Below are 22,056 nucleotides of genomic sequence, written 5' to 3'. Positions count from 1 at the left end.
TAGACCTATCAGATATTAATAAATTATGTAAATTGTATGTATATATGTATATGTGTGATTACATTATAGTATTACCTACATGTACTTTTATAAATTAATTTTATTTAACGAACATTTTTGACACGTTAGTGATATAGATATCACGTGAATTATAAATTATAAATATGTTTACTGTCACTGACTTAGTTTGGATATTAAGTAATATTTAATATGTTATTACTACCTCGTAATAATGTTTTTAAAATGTCTTTATTAATTAATTATGTATTCATTTATTTTTTTATAAACTATTCCATCTATACACATAATATATATTAAATACAAGTATGAACTTGTCCTGACTTGACTGACTGACTGATTAATCATAGCCTAGCCAGAACAGTCGAATCAATGAGTATGAACTTTGGTCAGTAGTTTCATTTTACGTTATAGAGATAACCCACTAAAAACGAATTTTCCAAAATTCGTATTTTAAAGAGGCCATCTCAAGGATTTTGATAAATTAAAACATTTTTGTTGCTTATAAATGGTTGCTATTGGTTACAGATTATAATAGTAATAGAATAAATTAATATATTTTTTGTATATACATGATTTCTATGGTAACTCGAGCAGATCAGGTACAAGCATGCATCGCGTTTAGATGGACTCTATTAGAGAAACAATACACTTTAAAGCCAAATATAATATGTTTGTTGCTTATATACTCAAAAACTACTACACCTATTGTTTTTTTACGAAAATCTCAGAGATTGTATTTAGAGATATCAGAAAAGTTTAGAAATTGAGAAATTTAAACTCGTTAAAAAATCTGCCAAGTGCTAAATCCAATCCGCGACTTGCTGTAGCCGACCTGGGTCGAATTATTTCACAAAGCTGGTACACTGGTGCCACGTGAACTGCACTACACTAAAACTGAGATACACTAAAATAGTAAAAACCAAGATGCACCAATATAGGTATAAATACTATACAGGATTTGCGCAACGAAAAAAAATTTCACATGGACTAAGCCTATATAATACATTTAGTTAACACAATTATTATATACTTCCATTTCATATTAAACATAACATTTAATGTGGATTACCTGAAATTTATAATTATAGTCAGATTAGCTTGAACCATTTTTAACATGCATGTTATACATGTATTTCGTAAAAAAGAATAAAAATGTACTGCTATAATGTAATGTAACTAAGGATTTACACTTTAAAAATTTAATTTCGTCCAAATTTGAATTCAAAATGTCTCAAAAAAAATATGTAACTGCACATTTTTTTAGGTAAAATTCTTATGATTAACCTTGTAAAGATTTTTACACTTTATAATTTTTAACTACTAAATTATTTGAAAATGTTCGGAATTTTGACGAAATGCGTCTAAGATTTTGAAATAACTATAATAAAACTTACAAGGATCCTAGAATACATTTTCAATTTTATTGACCCAGTATAAAAGAGTACCATTTAAAGAAAAAAAATCAAAAATTATTTTACCTATAAATAGCTTAAAAATAGTCAGAATATTTAGAAACATGTGTATCATGTGTGAGAAATTATCATATAATTATTTGGTGAAAATATAAAGTATTTACTGTAATTCGTTTTTGAATTATTTCAACAAATAAGAGAGGCGCCGATTACAGTTATATTGACTAGAATAGAGTACCAATATTTATTTCGCACTCTACCTATTATTATCGTAGAGTTTTTTTAATTTTAATTTCAAATTTAGATTTCAATAATGAAACTGTTAGGTATTTTTTATTTCATCCAATTCCTTACATGCATTGCAATGCAACGAATGGTAGTTTTTTAATTTATTTAATTTTCAAAACACTTTAGAACCCGTCTATCGACCTTGGAATTTATTAAAAATAATAATGTTGGAAAATGTTCCATTGTTAAAAATACATTATCAATATTTTAGTTTTTAATCGAAATAAGTATGTAACTAATAATTAATCAAATTTTTATTCTACAAGAAAAATTATTTTTTATAAAATGTAGTTTATTTCACTATGTGGTTCGGGTTATTAAAAAAACATACTTCAATTTTATTAAACCATCAACTTTTCAAAGCGTTCCTAGGTAATTAAAATTGTTTATAAAACTAATGTAATATATATATAATATATATATGTATATATAACAAAAAAAATCATAAAAACCAATAAAATTGATCAAATATTGTTAGATAAGTCTGTATAATGTTTTATTTCAAATAGTATTAACCAACGTTTTACAAAGTGGTTATAAAGAAAATATAGGGAATCAACGAGACTTTAATATAATAGTCGTTGTGTATAAAGTTTATAAATGATTATTTTCACTGCATCACAAAGAATTTATTTGTAGTAATTTATTTCACAATCAAAAAAACGTTATCAATATTTAAGTTATATTTATATTTCATACTTTTATGCATTAGAACTTCTTTGATATAATATATAATTAGCATAATACTGTTTATACAAGTTTTCCAATATTAATTATCCAATATTTATTTTTATTATCTAATGTAGATAATATAAATTATTATACATTATCACGTTATTACATCACAGTAGCATTACCAGGATTTAATCAAAGGGCTGGTCCAGGAACTAAAAATATTTTTTTAACATAATATAAAAACAATTTTATAAATTGTAGTTTATAAACACATACTATCTACAAGATTCAAAATCAGAAAAAATGTAGATGAAAAATAAAAAATATTGATTTTGGTTTTCGATTCTTTTTACTCTACATGTGGTCCAAAGAGGCCAGACCAGCCCCAAGTAACACTCTCTATTCAGTGAGAAACAGTTATATTATTTGAATCTTTTGTTGAAGAATATGTATAATGATAATATTTAAATATAAATGTATAGATGCGGTGTTGTTCATATTTTAGTAAATAAATAAATTATTGCTATTTTCGAAATGATCTTAAACGCAATAATATACGTTTTTAATAGTGATTTATACTGGATAAACCATTTACATTTTCAACTTTTAACTTTCAATCAACTATACCACAAATAATAATATTTATAAATATTATGTAATACATACAGCATAAAAAGACAACGTATAGAGAGCTTGAATTATTATGCTAATGAAGGTCGCCCAGTTTAATACTACCGATTACCGAAACTAGTTACTATAATATTAAATACGACGAGATCGCAGAGTGATTAAACCACTGAAGAATTTCTGAACACCGCTTCAACAAAATAGCAAAACGTAGGGAAACAAGAGTTTAACAACCTTTACATTTTGTGTGATTCGTATAAAACCTTATCTGAAATATCACAATAAAAATTATGCTTAGAAGTTTTTTTTTAAATGACTGTTTAATAAAGACTTGTTTCAACAGTTGTAACCAAAGAAATTATAATATGATAAAACTAATTATTGTTGAAAATTTTTAATATAGCTTCATGCATACAATTTTTCATCTGCATTTTAAGATGTATATTATATTTTAGCATTCAGTAGGATAAAACATATACTTATACTAATTTGACAAAAAGCGTACATAGATAGCGAAATATATAAAAACAATAAGTGAATCTGTTAGCGCTTTGGTTTGATAGGTTAGTAAACAATATTATAATAAATGGAAAAAAAATAGTTAGAAACTTAGAAAAAAATATACAAATTTGCATCAATCTTTGAGATGGATGAAAAATATCGAAATGTTTTTAAGTTATTACAGGAGACTAGTACTCTGTTATTAGAGGAAAAACCCTTAAAATATGCGTGCACAGAAATATGAAAGGTCGGCATGTTTCTAGAATTAAATGTGAGAACTGATATATTAATAAGACCGAGAAATTGTGCCATGAAGGATTTGTTAAATAAATATGGCTTTAAAATATGCAGTTATTAGGAATTTTCATATAGATAAATCTTAGCAATTTATTCTGAACTCTTTCAATTTTGTTTATCCATATAAGTTAGTATGGGTTCCATAAGATAGAGACATATTGAAGTATTGAACGAACTACATCAAAATGAAGCGATTTCATGATATTATGTTGTTTAAGTCTAGGGTGTTTCTGATAATAAAGCCAAGTGACCATGATGCTTTTATTGGTATTGATTAAATGTGAGTTGAAAAAAGAGTGAACTTGAAAAAACAATTCCAAGATCTCTTTTATTGAGTCGACTTTAGGTAGTAGGTAATTATCGGAGTAATAAACAATAATGATCAGCAATTTGTTTCGATAAAAATAAATAAAATTACATTTATTAATGTTCACTTACACAATTATTATAACACCAGGTTCTAAAATTATTAAAATCCTCTTTTAATTTAGAGCCATCATCTTATGAATTAATGTAGTTAGGTTTTTCCAGTGCTTAAAAACTTCTTGCATAGTAATGTCGATTTTCAAGAGTTCAATACAATCGGTGATCTAGCCCCTTAAATCATCAGTTGATCGATAAAGGTATGAGTAGGCTGAAGAAAAGTGTGCTGCAAATAAATTAGAAATATTTAACCCGTCTTGTGCTGTTTTATTATTTAAAAATATGATTCTTGGGAAGGTGTTTAATTGTTTGAAGTATAATAAATTGAATAATAATATAATATAGGAACGGTTGTATCATTTATGTTATTAAAATAAATAAATAACTTTCATAATATTTTTTTTATATATATTGATAATATAATAGTAAATAAGTGTTAAAGAACGTATACAATTATAGTTGTTATTAGAATTATAATTATTATAATTTTATAAGATTATTCAACCTTGTTAAATACTATGGTCGAGATTTTCAGTCGCTTGTAATCGGTTGACTTCGAGTCACGTCGCAATCACGAAGAAGGTCTATGATACACAAAAACATAAATCCTTGTTTTATATGTATACGTTATTAATAATTACCGATTATTATTCAACGTTTTTTCCCGATCAAGTTGTCCTAGCAGGAGGTCAATACCTTAGAGGTACCCAATATTGTACGGAAAAGTTAGAAAAGGTTTATAAATAATTATTATAAGTTGGAATATATCCTGTATAAATGTAAATATTTTATGATAAAAAAGTATAGGTACGTTTACAGTGTGTTTTCAAGATAGGATTGAAAACAAAATAATATCGGATTTCAAATAGCGATTTTTGGCATGTACATAAAAGTGCAAAATGATATTATGAATAATTAAACATAAAAAAACGATAAGAATCTATCAATATTTAGTGCCTTAGTTATTTACATTATCAAAGTAAACTTAAACATGAATTATACATATTACTTTTGTTCGAGAATTATTGTTTCAATATACCGCTTAACCTTTAACCCTTAAAGTGAAATATTTTATACTTTATTTTGAGCTGTGTATTTTTCCATCGAAAACAAAATATATCATAAAGTGTATAGTAATATGTCCGTAAAAATATATGTGGTGATTGTGAAATGTGAGTATTAAAAGTATTCAAACAAAGTATGGCCTAGAACGATGTGTTATAATATTAATTGTAATATCATAAATGTTTTAAATTTCTGTTTAGGAATTTAACATGATTATAAATTACATTACCATAACAATAAAATATGTATAAAATATGGTAAATTTAGTGGTTTAATTTATTATATCAATAAATAAATTATAAAGTTGTACAAATATGAATTAATTATAATTTTAAACTTCGTATAAAATCACAGGAAAGATATACCTACGAATACTAATCAGTTTATTTTCAACGAAATCGTTTGAATTTTGCTAACATATTATATTATACCATTATTATGAAACCATCTAATTATAACAAAAATTATGGCACTAAAAAAAATGGCTCTCAGTGAAGCTTGATTAAAACCATGCTTTCAGCATTTATATATTTACATACAATTATGACAATATTAATAGTCAAATTAAAAAAACAATATATATATTAAATATCAGTCACCTTATTTTATGATGAAAGACTTAACGACCTGTTAGTAATTCCTTAAATGTAAAACACAGACGTGGTAAATCAAAATTATAATTTCACAATAACTTAAAATCTTTGTATCATAGGCCCAATGAGTAATATGATTTTCCTAATACCTAATTACCCTCTTTAAAATTTCACTATTGTAAGGAATATTTTAGTTTCAAGTCCGCAGTCAACTATTGATTCCAAACTGAATGTCAAAGAAATCGGTATTACAATGCTATGTGTTTTTTTCTTTGTCAATCAATAATTTTCGGAGCAAAAAATATGCTTCAGTTTTCATCATTAAGTTAGGTAGTTGGTTGAAAATGTTATATTTTTTCTATTTTGAAGAGGTTAAAAGTAGATAATTTTCCATTATTTTTTTAATGATTGTAAGAAAGTAGAAACTAACAAAAAACAGTAAACAACTGTTATATTAATTATACAACATCAGCTTTTGACAAAATCGATTTTTTTGTATTGTTGTAGTAAAAAAAAATCGTAGAAACTTACTTAAAATGTTGATGGTTTAGTCTAAAAAAACTCAACATATTATCAACATTTGAAAAAATAACATTGTTTAAAATTACAAAGTGGGTTTGGGGTTTATGGCCCTCCACGGTTTTGCTTGAAAAAATGTGCAACACCTTCCTAAAGAAATTCAAACTTAATTTTCTCCTATAGACGAAATATACCGGCTCGAAATCTGATTTACAGCAAAGCGATAGTTCATCGGTTCTTATTTATTTTAACAGTTGGCAGATAATAATTGGTAGTATTAAGCTATAAAATAACTTTATTAATTTATGAGTGTAAGTTTATTATTCATGTTTCACTTTATAAAACAGTTTCGCTGCACATATAATGTTTGCTTACTCTTATATTAAAAATGTATTTATTTGAAATTTGAATGTCTGTCCATGAAAATCTTAAAACATATTTATTTAAAAATTAGATTTTAAATACTAAAAAAAGTGAATTAAATTCATATTTTTTTTTTTTAATATCTGGTTTGTTAACAAAATATAATAATTTTTATATTATAAACATGGAATACTATGGATTATTGTTACATTATTCGTAGAAAATATTAGAAACATAAATTTAGAACGAATTTTGGAAAACAATATCTTGGTATACCATGTATGTGAATACTAATTAAAATTATTTTTCTTAAGTATTGAATTTTAGAGTATTTAATTATTTCGCTTTAAGTTATTACATGAGTACACATGTTATATTATATTAATATACAAACACAGCTAACAGAAGTTATTCTTTAACGGCTTCCAGTCTCTTCATCTAACCTATTTCAAGTGGACCACCAAGTCCTCTTATCTTAATCCTCTTAATTCTCTTAGTGCTCTAATCTTGGTAGTTATCTTTATAATTCTTTAGTTTCTTTATTTACCATCGATATAAAAATCTACATAAGAATCAGCTCAATTAATGATTCTCTTTTTCTGGAGACTGATCTTTAGAAACGTCAAGTAATGTATTTCTGAAGGAGACACTCCCTTTTACTCTATTCTGTTTTGGCTCTTCACTCGAGCGTGTATCCTGCATCAAGTACCTCTACTATCTGGCGCATTCTTTTGATCATAATATTAATTTCACTGTCGTTAGAAACCTGAACATTTTGGGCCTCATTTAACGCAACACCAATATATTATCATCCAGTCCATACTCCCCTGCTCCCTTTATTTTTTCCCGTGTTCACTCCATTTTGGAATATTATGCGATTGGAAGACCATCCTTATTTGACTTAGTGATTAACTACATATATATATATATATATATATATCGAGTACAAACCCGTAATTTCTAACCATTAAGCTACCTTCATTATTAAAATTCTTCACCTCTTGTGACTTTTCCATTTAGTTAATTTAATGTATTATGTGCTATGTGTATATGCATACACACCTTAATTTTCTTATGCACTCGCAGCTGTTATTTTATGCTTACTATATATTATACATTGTACTCTACATCAACCACCTTGTGGTGTTATTAAAATTTTATTAGTTATAACATAATTGTATAGTTTCAGCTTTTAATAATTTAACCTTGATAATATGTAATATAGCTGTTTAAATGTGTAAATCATCGAATAACTTATAATCCTGATTTTTATATAGCAAAGATTTGGATTTTTAAGAAACATGTAGGCACCCATCTAGTATTAATATGTTGTTGAGTGTATGACTAATGTGCCTAGGTATGCTAATTAAATTCTTTGTTTAGTATTTATTAATCACAAATTATACCTATACATGAGTATACGTGATCAGTGATTCCTTATTTTAAACGATAAAATATCCTTAAATACACATTTTTTTTGTGCATCATGTAATTGTCAACCTAGCCGTATGAACATAAAAAACATCACAAGTGTGAAATATTTTGTATTTAATTTTAAAGCTTTTAATTTGTTAAACAAATCAAAATGGGTTTCAAGAAAGTGTTGAATACTGAAAATATACATTGTAGGAGTTCCAAAATTAATGTATGATTTTTTATAGGCTTAAGAAGATTAATACTAGAAAGGTATTATCCTCTTAATGCTTAATTGTATTCAAACACAAAAATATCTATTTGATAATTGTGCAGATAAATATAAATTCTATCCAACAAGGCAACAACTTCTATCATTTAAATTATTTTTTAAAACATTAATTTACATAAAGTATAAGTATTGATAAATAATCATGCTTATTAATATAACATATCAAATAATACAATGTCAAGGTAATTCAGAATTGTTTTAATAACAAAAAAATAATACTTAAATAGCTATTTTATCTACCCATTGGAAGTGTTTTTAACATTTTGAACTAACAGCCTTTCTACAAATGGCTCTATAATATTGTATTATTGTATTATATTATAAATTATACTAGTTGTTAATTCACATGTGCCATAATCCCATTAGTTTAATACAAGCACTGAGCCGCATTTTCACATCACCTGTCTATATGTATTCTTGCTGTGACTACATTCAACACTTTATGACGTAGTGATTTATTAAATTGATGTTAACTTCTGATACATGCCAAATAGAATAACGTATTAACAGCTTTAAGACGACAACTCTCACTACGTCACTCCTAATCATATAAAGTAAATTGTCTTGGGTCCTCAATGGACCAATATTATATTATTTAAATTGTCGCGGTACTAAACTGATGCCTACCTTAGGTATAAAAGATAAAATAAGTGTTTTGATATTGATGGGTTTGTTTTTAAGTCTTATGTTATTATAATAATAATAGTAATTGTTATTTAAATTTTTTTGTGAATTGTCGATTACGCGAGTCAATAATATTGACCTTGTTTTGAATTTTGAAAAAAGCAGTTCCATCTGTTCTTATTATTATCATAAATTATCATAACAATATCTGATATAACTTTTAAATTTACACTACACAATCAAAAACAAAATTCGAGTAATCTTTACTGAAAATAAACTTTGGTGAAATACGGTTTTAATTTATAAAAGGGTTTTTATGATAACCATTAGACATAACTACCAGCCCATAACATAAAAAATAACTTGTTGCGTAAACGATTCCCAGTGAACTTAATCAAACAGAAGTTACTTTTACTTTTTAGTTTCAACTTTTGACAATTCATGCAGACAGTTTAAAATTGTTTGTCAATTTTTTGGTACAATTTCAACCAAAGTCCTTCTTAAGTCTTAACATTTTGCCTTTTTTGAATGCATGTCAGTAAATTTTCCCAAAATAGTGTTTTCGAATACATTTTTATATAAACTTACTACATTGCTTAATTTATTTTGAACAATATACACTAACTATAGTAAGTGAAAAATTATTAATGAACTTCAAGTAACGTCTGTAGTAGGTCTTTTTAAAACAAAATATTATTTAATATACCTACTGTTAGATTCTGCGTGCCTAGTTAATATTACTTTAACTTAATGAATGTATAAACCATTTCTATACACACTATTAGAAACAAAATGCTATAATTTTTAAGTAGGTACATATTGTTTTAATTTATTCGATGATTATGAAACACAAAATACATATTCAAAAGTAAAAATTTAATTTTTCAAAAGCATCGTGTAAAACAAAAACAAAAATAAGAAAAACTGGAATTTTTACTCAAAATCGATTTTGTTCTTTTGTTATAACTCAAAAACGAATAACAGTACTTTACATTTTCACCAAATGTACCAATTCACCATTTTGTATGTGTCATAATAAAATGTTCAAAAGTAGTTTGATTCTTTTCACGCCATTAATAGGCATAATAAATTTTAGATTTTTAGTTTTTTTTAAATTATTATTGTTGATACATAATTTAAAGCTTGGTCAAAAAACTTGAAAATGTTATATAAGGTTAATTCCTCATAAATAGTAATTAGTATGTAAATCAAATAAAATTTGGTTTTGCTGACTTCAGAAATAGATTTAATATTATTTTCTATCTATTTTCTAGCTACCATCGTTTGTTTTAAGAATTTATAACATCCTCGAAAATGATTTACTAACTTCAGCGATAAATTTGATAGTTGCAATACATTTAAAAAAAACTTGAGTTGTCCCTAGAAACGCAAGTCAAGTTGCACTTTGATTTGCACTTATGTCACATCCCTATCATTTTTATATAACATATTGTCGACCTCATCATATCTGTGATATACGTATTTAATTAATGCTTTTGTCATAAACTCATAAACTATATTAGTTACAGGGCAGCTGGAAATTACAACTACCACTTACTATAAAATATAAAATTAAGTAACAATTAAAACTATGATATTTTCTAGTTATTGGATAGTTTTGTGTTTACAATCCAATAGGCGATATTAAAATAGATACATTATGCACAATATTAAAATTTTTATTAAGAATGACATTTTAAATACCTATTGTCTTGTAATTATCCTATAATGGTTAGCTTATTGGCAATAGGTATATTTATTATATTATCATATTATGATTTATTATCTTCTATAGATATCTGTATTTTTAAAAATATAATATATTATAAATAAATATTTGGCAGGCTATAGATTACTTCCTTTTAAAGTTGTGAATGAGCTCATAATTTAATTTAGTGTAAGGTACAACAAATCGTTATATTATTTTCACCATCTTCTTATCAAGTCGGTACAATATTGTTATTAAACTTATAAGTTATTACGAATCATAGTATAATTATACGTTATTCCCACATATGCGTGATTGGCCGAGACACGTATCACAATAAACATGCAATTATTATAACCTTTAGGTAGTAACAGTCAACAAACTCGTGGTATATATTTAGTTGCTGAATTAATTATTTATGATCAAGTTTACATCTTAACAATATCTTGTAGAGTAGTATCTTATACTAAACAAAATATAAAATTCAAACTTTTAATTACCAAAGTTTATTCATGTTGAAATTATCTATAATATAATATTGTAATGCAATTTGTCTTTATATATTTATAAACATTATGACTTAATGAAATTATAATTGAAATATTAAATCAGCTACTATGACACCACCAGTTAGTATATAGGCCACAGGAGTAAAATCAAGACATAATATTAGAAATAATATCATTATGGCTAAGCGATAAGTAAATTATATTTATGACGTTGATTTATGAGAAGGATTCACTGCCTTCTGTACATTTAGTTTTTCAGGTGCATCGTGCATCGTGATAAAGTCACTGTAGATTATCTTTGTTGATTAAACAGTTTGCTTCTTCTATATTTAGTATGCTTATTATGGTATATTTTATGTATTCAACATACGCAATACGCATGTATATTAAATTGGATTTATATATTATAATACATTTGAAAAAAATATTTATATACCTTCCATTAATATTCGGGTTTTGACATTTTGTATACATTGTAACATCCTTGACAAAATACAATTAATTTAACCGAATAAATGGTTTTTTTTTTTTCAGAAAATGAATACGCAAAGATAACATTAATTTTTTATATCCATAATTAATTTCAGCATGAGAAATCAGTATGGATTATTTCAATGAAACTTGGTCACCGAACGAAGAAGTAAAAATTTTGATATTTTCCATTATTCAAAAATTAAACATTGGTTATAAGTGGGTGGCTAACATTAAAGACATTTCCACGTTCCACTTTATCCCACAAAATTTAGATATGATATTGTGATTATATGTTGATTGGATTTAAAATGTAATAATTTGTATCGATGAATAATTTCCAGGCTGCTTTGAAATGCAGGTCTTGGTACGAATGGGATGATCATTGGATAAACGGGTGTAATGCATCATCAGATTCACTGATATGTTGGCCTCCCACACCGGCTGGTGTAATCGTATATCAGCCATGTTTTCGAGAGCTCAGAGGAATATTATATGATACAACTAGTAAGTAAACGTGGAACCCGATTAGTTAAATATTTATTAACATTTATGACCATTAAAATGTTTTCACCGGACCCGATTAACTTGGAATAGCATACAAACACAGATTAATTCACCAATTACGTTAAAATTACATGTCATGTTCCTTAAAATAAGAGAGTAAAAATAATTAACTTTTATCAACGTGCAACAATCACATATTAATATCAAATAACAATAAATGGTTTTTTGGGAATGCACTAATATTATTTAAAGACTGAAAAACTAATAATATTTGATAACAACAAAAAAAAACCTGTAATATCTTTCCTAGTTTTATTTTTATTTTTTTAATATTTGTTCAACATTTTACGCAACACACAATTACTTATAAAGTTATAATTTGTTTATAACAGTTGGTGACAGCGGGTGTTATAATCTTTGAATACTATTGAACAAAAACAAAAATTGGCCAATTTACATAATTGTTCAGAAGATGAGTAGTATATAAATCTGATTCCGCCCCTAAACAAATGACGCCCGGGACGATCACCTCCTCTAGAACCCCTTCCTAAATATGTCACTGAGTATTTATTCACTAATATAAAACGTGTAGGTACATAAATACAAACATTTAACACATTATCATGCATAAATTTATGGCTCCACTCAGAATTTAAAAAAATAATAAGTAATAATGATAATACACAATCATAACGTAAGAAGAATTATGTTATACTTTACCTAATCATTGTTCGGCATAAATTTATTTAAAATATTTTATATTTTTCTATGAGAGTTAAAAATTACAATTTGCTATCACTATTCAATAGATATTAAAATGACAATTCCTAATTAAATAATATTTAACTAGATATTTAAGTTTGCGCTCTTCTAGTAAATAAGTATCTTTAACTAATACATTAATAAGTAACAATATTATTATTAATGTTTTTTTTTTTTTTCACAAACAGAAGTGTCTATTTTATATTTGTATGTAACAAAATAATATATAATGATCATCATTTTGTATCTGCCTTTCATTCAAACTCATAGATTTAGTATATCAACTACCAAAACATACAGCACGTATTCGTAGAGTATAAACTATTTTTATAAATTTGACACATTTTTATATAGTATTGTGTAAAAACAAAAAACACGGTAACAAAACTTGGGTACGTATATTAATCAGTGACAACGTAGGTTACAATTATACAATATAAATGGGTACCTATTCTCAAAACTCTCATGTGTACCAGCACTTCAGAAACTTGCAAAACTATGCAAAATAGCATTTAGATTTTATGAGTAGCGCAAAAAAATGTTTAATAAAAGGATTTTATTACTACACAGTAAAAATTAAAAGGAAAATGTTTCTGGTATACGTCAAAATTATATACTATTTGGCACAAAGTCTAAAACAGTTTCAAAATGCTACATCCACATTAATTATAACAACGTAATTATACCATTTATCTCATGAAAACTTTTTTTACTTGATTTTTTTCAAATAAATAATGTCCAAATATTAAGGAATTAGATTTTAATATAAATTTACAAAAAGTTTTTAAGACCACGTCCATATCAGAATTTATTTGATTCTGTCACTTACCTATGAAGGGAAATTAGAAACACGTTCCCTGCAAATACATCTTTAGTTTGGACACAGCTTTTTGTAAGCTGTTGTGAGCAATATAAACGAAACAAGGAATTGTCATGATAATCACCCGTCTCGCTTTATTCAGATAAAAGGACTAATTTTTTATATTCAATTTAGAAAGCAACAATATCAATAATTTTGTATTCATACAATTATTTTATACTTTTACTGACAGTTTTTTGGACTTGGGTAGATTAGAGGACTTGATTAAATAAAAAAATTAAAATATAAAAAAAAAATATAAAAAAAAAATATAAAAAATTCAAAATATCATATTTTACACTCAATTTCTGAGCTATAAAATCTAAACACATTGACATAATATTTGTCTTGGACAACGTTAGTTACGAACCCACAACAAACCATTTTGATTTTCAAATGCGTTATGCGTTTTAAACTTCCTATATATACGTGATATCCTTTGTTATGAGTTCTAATGTTAATAGGTTAACTTAAGGTTTGTCTATTGGTTTGCCTTGTACATTGTACATAGGATAAAGTAGTTATGATAATACATAATTAGAATATTTCCCCGGAATTCATAACTTATGACTTTAAGTGTCTTACTTTACTATTCATATGTGATAGCCATGAAGACTGTCTTGTCTGACAATTTGAGTTAGAATTTTTATGTTATAAAGTGGGTTCTTAGTATTTTCCAACAACCATAATTTAAAATGTTTAGAACGCATGGAGCCGGAAGATTTTGTACTTTTTATATGAAAGTAATTTATAACTAATAAAGAGTGCCAATATAAATCAGGCGCGTAGCCGGGGGAGGTGTTTTGGATGTCAAGACACCCCTCTTCGGTGGTATTCCAAACATTTAAAATATATTAGATGTGTGAACAGCATCTCTCTCAAAGTTGTAATAAAACATTAAATTAAACAACAACCCCCCCCCCTTAAAAAATTCAGGCTACGCACCTAATAGAAACTAATTATATCTATAAATGTGAAGAATTATTATTGGACAAAATATATAACTATTTTTATTTTTAATTATTGTTTAGAAAATGCAAGTCGGATATGCTACGAGAACAATACTTGGGGCCTAACCGATTTCAACGAGTGCACGATTCTTGGTGATCCGAAAGCAGTGACGTACGATGAAGAAGGCACTGTTGATATAATTATTTATTTGTATATAGCTGGTCATTGTTTGTCATTAATAATGACATCACTGGCCATTTTTGTATTCTGGCGATTTAAGTGAGAAGTACAATACAAACTAGTTACTTTTATCGAACAAAAATATTTATAGTCTGTGTCTTTTGTATATTATTATTCCATAGAGAACTGAAATGTTTGCGCAACAAAATCCATTCGAATTTGATGGCGTCGTACTTATTAGCAGGCATCATGTGGATACTGAACTACACTGTATGTCAACAATATTAATTAATCTGTTTTTCGAAATATAATCTATTTGATTTCCTAGCTCAAAGTCCAAAGTACTAGTAATGCGTTTGTAAAGTTGTTTAAAATAATTTCACTTTAATTTGATAATGTCGTGAGACGAAAATTAATTCAAAAATTGAATAATTACATTTTAAACAAATTATGATTATTGATGAAAATGCATTTTCAAGGCTTATAATTATTTTATTTATTGTACTAAGTTCAATATGTACAATTTAAATTAAAAATAAAACCTACATCGTACGATTAAAAATATGATAATTTTTTTAATATTTCCATTGTAATTAAAGTAACGAAAATTCAGACAAAGTTTTAATAATGAGAACAACCGTTCTTAATATAAAATTATAATATGCCCAGACTCCGGATACCACTTCGTTTGTCACTGCGCTAAGTTTATGTTGATTGTTGATTTTTATATATGCGTACCTAAAGACTTAAACTTGATTGTAATATTATACTAACTTAATTTTCCATGTCTTTTCCATATTTTATATTTTTATCCGACGAAAACCATCAGGATATAATGTATTAGTACCTACAGAAATTAGTATCTCCGTGAGATTTAATATGTTTGAGTAGGTGTTCCTAAACAAATTGATGAAATAATATTAATACTAATCAACATTTTGTTTCATTTTAGAAGAAAAAAATATATTATACAAATAAATTTGCTGATTAAATAAACTTTGATCGTTAAAAATCATAATACAACGAAATACAAATACATTTTATTAAAATGTTAAAAGATTTAAGTATAAACAAGTTTAATTACATATTAAATATACCAAACCAATATAATTTTTTTTTTAAATTATATAATATTTATTACTGGGTAATATTCATTTTTCAGGTAAAGGATTATTTTTTTATATAATATATTGGTATTCTAGAATAATTCTAATAAATCAATATCCCCATTTTTGCGTTAAGATTGAAATTGTATTATTCAATAAATAATTATAAGCTTAAAAATATAAATTATAATAAATTATATTATGATCATCGTAATAATATAAACCTATATATAGATAAAATATTATATTTGATAAAACTAAATTACGAACCATTTTTAATTAGAATAAATATTTATACATATAATATGGATATTATAATTGTTTTAATCAGAAAAACGTTTATTTTGCAGAACTTGACCAACACGGGGACATTTAAATGTGCTTTGTTGGTGTTACCACTTTACTATTTCACCATGACGAATTATTTTTGGGCGTTTATCGAAGGTAAACATCGTAATATAAATTAAATTATTATGACTAATCCTAAAATAACACGCGTTCACGACTCAAGAGACACAATAACCGCGTGTTGTTATTTGTTTTATTTATTTGTGAATTTTGTTTTTGTTGAACAAACGACTACCGTGGTCAAATTTAACATCAAAACTCATAAATTAAATGTGTGCGTAAAATATTTACACGATTTTAATACCTAATGAATTGGTTTTCAGGAATGTATTTATTTATAATAGTCGTAGATACATTTTTCCCAGACAGAGTGCGGTTGCGAACATATATGGCTATCGGATGGGGTAAGTTTTGTATTTTATGTGTCACTATTAAGTGAAATTAAAATGTCTTATCATAGTTTAGTTATAAGTTGAATGCCATATTATTCCAAGGGCCATAAAATAAATAATACAAAAAATTAAAAGTGTTTACAGTACCAACTTATATTAAAAATAATTAATTTACATTAAATGTATAATTAACTACCTACTTTAATTACCTCTATGAACAAATAATAATAGTATAAGTCATTTTTAAAATTACATTTTTACATTTAACTTTTTATATTATGTATACAAACAACACAGGAATGATGGAATAACACATATTAATATGATTATTGATTGCTAATAATAAATAAAAATTAATTCTTATTTTTTATACACAAGCACAAATCAAATGCGATGCGAATAAACCATTTTATTCTTTGAGATATTTTATATTTTAATACTAGTTTAATATAAACGACTACGCAATTCGGAATTTGTTAATTTTAAACATTTATAACGTTAACGTTATATTTAAGTAAAGATTTTTCCTATAAAAGCGTATATATAGGGTTCCTGATAAGGTTCAACGTTCAACAAGTTGTGAATCCTATAACCAAATCACTATTTTCTCCTCCCGGAACAACTGGGTATTTATGATTTCTCATGATCGCTTCACTTGCTTGATACAGATACCTATCTTTGTTCTCAGCAAACAAATTATGAACAAATATGGTAAGTATAAATATTACCAGACAGTAGAAAACGAATATTTATTTTATTTTTTCTCAAACATTTTCTTATAATATTTTACTATATTTCAACGTTTACCATATATAGCTGTTTACAAATTTCAACAGATTCGATAAAAACAAATTTTTTACTTAGGTACTCGTTTTTTAGCTTCTTTTGTTTACAATAATATTCATATTTCAAATTCACATAAATCAGTTGACTGAGTCCATGTAACAACGACGGTAATGGACGCTCATCGATTATACATATGTAGAGGTTTTGATATTGATTTTATTAACGTGGAAAACAGGAAATTGTTTTTGGTACAATATTTTTTTAAATTTTTGTTTTTCAGACCACAGTTTCATACATTCTACCTGCACCACTCAAATTATATACCCCAGTACTTCAACTAAATTTATTCGAAATATGGTTTTATTGATTTTATTATTTTACGGACGTCTTTAAAATTATGTACTCGTAATAAATTCACTTGGGTACCTCAGACAACTACTGAAGTACATACTATTATGTAATATAAGATCTTGTGAACATCAATTGAAACCATACGACTAGTAAATCATCTTATAATATTATATTAGATAACCATTTTATTTTGCTATTTACTAATGTGTATATATTTTTTTAAATTATAAAGTGTTCCTGATAGGGTCATCCAATTTATTGATAACTTATATCAACATTTTTTAATAGTTTAACTGTTGATAATTGTATTAAAAATGTAATATAAATTCAATGTTATGGTAGATAAATGGTCATAATACAAAAATTAAGCTATCTTTTCAACCGAATTCAAGATTGGTTTTTGTATTTTGGATATTTAAAAATATTTTGATTACTTCGAGTAGATGGTTAAATTTGCAAAAACTATACAAAAATAAATCAAAGTGATAGCGAAGTATGAAAAATGAAGAAGGCTATGAAGAGTTTCAGATACTTAGTCGTATTACCATAATATTTTAAAGTTTTCGTTGACCGTGGTATTTGATTTAGGTTTGTTGCTGTTTATGTTAGTGTTGTCACTCGAGACCGCTTGGGTTGTATGGGTATTAAGAGTTCTTATTAATTCTGATGCAAAGCCTTAGTAAGTCGGTTTAAAAGTTGAATTTAAGTTTAAGCTAAACTATTATTAGGTGTACCTACCAATATTATTTGTTATAACAATGTATATAATATGTATAGATAGGGAAATGTAAAAAAAGTTGACTTAGAAAAATTCATATACCTAATTTTTTCATAGATATTTTGAACTCCATTTAATTCACTTTAACCAGTACATTATTGCTGTTGTTATGTATATTTTTTATTGTTAATATGGAAAACAATAATAATTGTATTAAGAAATAAGATACTATGATATTACAAAATTTATCTAAACATTATCATTAAATATATTAACTTTAATGGTTGGTTTTAGTTATGATAGAATTCGAATATTACTATAACGATGAACTATTAACCGATTGGGAGAAAATAGTTTATAATTATTAAAACTCAAAAACCATAGGATAGCAATTTAATATACTTCGGAGCATTACATTTTATATTAATAAAAACCAATATATATTTCTTCCTCTATCAATCCGCCCCATTTTGTCCACGGACACACTAGTTATGTTTACTTAAGAGCGCTACCCATAAGTTTATTGTCTCCTTGCAAAGTTGTGACAAAGCAAATTTCGTTTTTTCTAGTTTCAATAGCAATTCTGTTAGTTTTGATATTCGAGTAAATTAACCCATCATCAAACTTTTAGATAAACATTATCTATGCTTAAGGCTCAAGCATCAGAAATTTGTTTGATGTTTTAATTATCAAGCAAGAAATAGGTATGTGAAATATCATAAATTATAAACTCTCATATCGCGCATGAAAAATTAAAATATCGAATAAGACTTAAGCATAGATAATGTTCTTACCTAAGAGTTTTATAATAGAAAATTTCACTGTGATATCAAAACTAACAACACACTATTAAAATTTAAAACTAATAAACGAAAATTTGCCATGTCGTACTGACAGAGACAACAATGCACGGGTAGTGTCCTCTTAATTGTATAATTAATTTATAAATATAATATAAATCAATCAATATTAAGTATTTCGTCATTATTTTTATCAGTTCCCACTTGCAATAATTCTCATCATGGTGTTTTTAATATTTATACAAGAAAAATTATTATTATTGAAATTATTGACATGTAGTTTTTTTCAAGACATCATACCAAATCGTGTATCACTATACATTTTTACTTCCCAAATTGTCGAGGTAAAAATTGTAATGACCAATTAGTTAGAATAGCTAATTAAAATATTCTATTGTATTTTATGTGAATTCAATATTTTCCATTCCAATTAACAACACCAACAAACATTTTTAATAGAAATTATTGAGATTGAACGAAACTAAATATTTATATGTTTATTACCTTTTTCTTTTTTTTCTTTTTTTTCCTTTTTTCCCCACTTTTTTTTAAGTGTGGTATTTAGATAGTAGTTATTGTTATTGTCTCCATCTTACAAAGTATGTAAAACATATCAAAAATTGTTTCGCGCGGGACAGAATCGAGAAAACTACAGTTATAAATAAGAAACCAAATTTTCACCACGAATAGAGGGGAATTTTAACTGTGTCATAGATTTTTATTTTTTCAATAGCACTAATATATCAAAAGTTATTTAAGTTTAGAAAAGGCAAGAATAACAAATGTTTAAAAGTATTATAACTTTTTTCTTCTTAATTATATCAAACAAATAAAAAGGCTACGACACAGAAAATATTATCTTCTATATTGTGTAAGCTTTTGGAGTCGCTACTAAGACTACAGACTGAGTGGTTCTAGCTTGCGCCAAACAGTTTTTGCTCTGTTGTACATTTGTAAGGCATAGAAAACACATGCAGGTGTGGCGTCCTCTTAAGTGTTTGTAATCGAATTTATATAATTAGGTAACTAAAAAATATTATTTTATTTACTACCTATAATATAATATTACAAAATTAGACATTTAAACCTGAAGTATTAGGCTTATCTATAATAATAAATTGTATTCATTTCACTCGAGAATTGTACTAAAGAGATTATTGATACAACTATTCAATTATCTATACTGATACTGGATTATTATTTATAACTTCAAAATTGCCTAAGGGAATTTTATATTCAATATTATTGAATAATATTTGTGTTTATATTTAGGTAATAATAAATACTCTACTAATACATTAAGCTGAATATATTTCGACACAATCCTTTCTTATATAAAACAGAAATATAATGTATTAATATTAACTAACCTTTTATGAAGAATCGATTACTCAACGTGATCGTCTGTGAAATTGTAATTTATAGTTATTTATAACTTCATTAAATTATCAAAATGAAACTTAATACACTATTTAATCATTTCATTTTAATATGTTCTCAATGTTTTATCATTCCATAACATGAAAAAGTTAATCCTCGTGTGGTTCGATTTTTATAACAAAATATTTGATTTTATTAATGATATATGCGTAATATTGAATTAATAATTAATTACATTTTTTTTCTTTTTGGAAGTCAACTGAAGACAACATTTTGGTTATTATACAATATAACACCTTTGTGGATTTAAGAAAAAGAACAAGAAATAAAGTTTAAGATAGTTTGATTTTGCACCGCAATAAAACGCTGTCCAATATTTGATGCCAAATGTTCTCATGACCCTATAAGTGCATTGTCCCGTTGTTTATTGTCAGTTATGTGAAGTTAGACAAATGTTTATCATTCTGCACTGTCTTTCACTACCACTAGTTTTCCACAAAAAATCTCTTGGAAACCATTTATGTATCATTTTTTTATACAATGACAAATCCATATTGTAATTGAAATTGCTCATTCTTTTAAAACTAAAATCAATATTTATACTTGGGTAGATAGCAAAAACTAAAAAGTAATAGAATATTTTGTTTTTCAATGGAAGTTTGGATTTTTCTAAATAATCAAGTAAGTAGTACAAATTACTGTTATAATACCTATAACCGAAACATAATAATAGATATTTGTGGAACAGAGTGAATTAATTATAGTTAACTTAAGATCAATGATACCAAGTAATCTAAATATGCTTTTTAATGTTTTAATACCAACATGATTAACAGTGTTAAAAATAGTTATTATGAAATAATTGGTTTAAGAACATATTCCAATATGTTCATTTTATTTATTATACTATAGACCGGCTGTTTTCAAAACCCTAGAACTACACGGATACATCCGAATTAAATCATAATTTATAATTTGTTTGGTTTTGCATTTATATCCCAATATCGTGTAACCATATAGCTTCGTATTTTTTTAAAAATAACTTAAGGGTTCTGTGAGCTAAAAAGTTTGAAAATCGCTTCTAAAAACAACAGTTAAGGTATATTTCATATTTT

At 25.8% G+C, this 22,056-nt stretch overlaps 1 protein-coding gene across 1 annotated transcript in view; it reads left to right on the top strand.

Annotated features, from left to right (window-relative positions):
- The window catches only part of LOC111032946 (diuretic hormone receptor-like), a 51,307-nt gene that overhangs the window by 21,337 nt on the left and 7,914 nt on the right, over positions 1-22,056 (top strand). The window contains exons 2-7 of the mRNA XM_022313439.1: positions 11,865-11,970; positions 12,146-12,308; positions 14,961-15,159; positions 15,243-15,330; positions 16,517-16,610; positions 16,838-16,918. Of these exons, the coding sequence (XP_022169131.1) occupies positions 11,932-11,970; positions 12,146-12,308; positions 14,961-15,159; positions 15,243-15,330; positions 16,517-16,610; positions 16,838-16,918 (664 nt within the window). The 5' untranslated portion in view covers positions 11,865-11,931. The remainder of the gene's footprint in view (positions 1-11,864; positions 11,971-12,145; positions 12,309-14,960; positions 15,160-15,242; positions 15,331-16,516; positions 16,611-16,837; positions 16,919-22,056) is intronic.

Source organism: Myzus persicae, unplaced genomic scaffold, assembly GCF_001856785.1.
Source record: "Myzus persicae strain clone G006 unplaced genomic scaffold, MPER_G0061.0, whole genome shotgun sequence".
Lineage (NCBI taxonomy): Eukaryota > Metazoa > Arthropoda > Insecta > Hemiptera > Aphididae > Myzus > Myzus persicae.
Note: the sequence above shows the minus strand (reverse complement) of the source record. Positions and strands in the feature narration are given on the sequence as shown.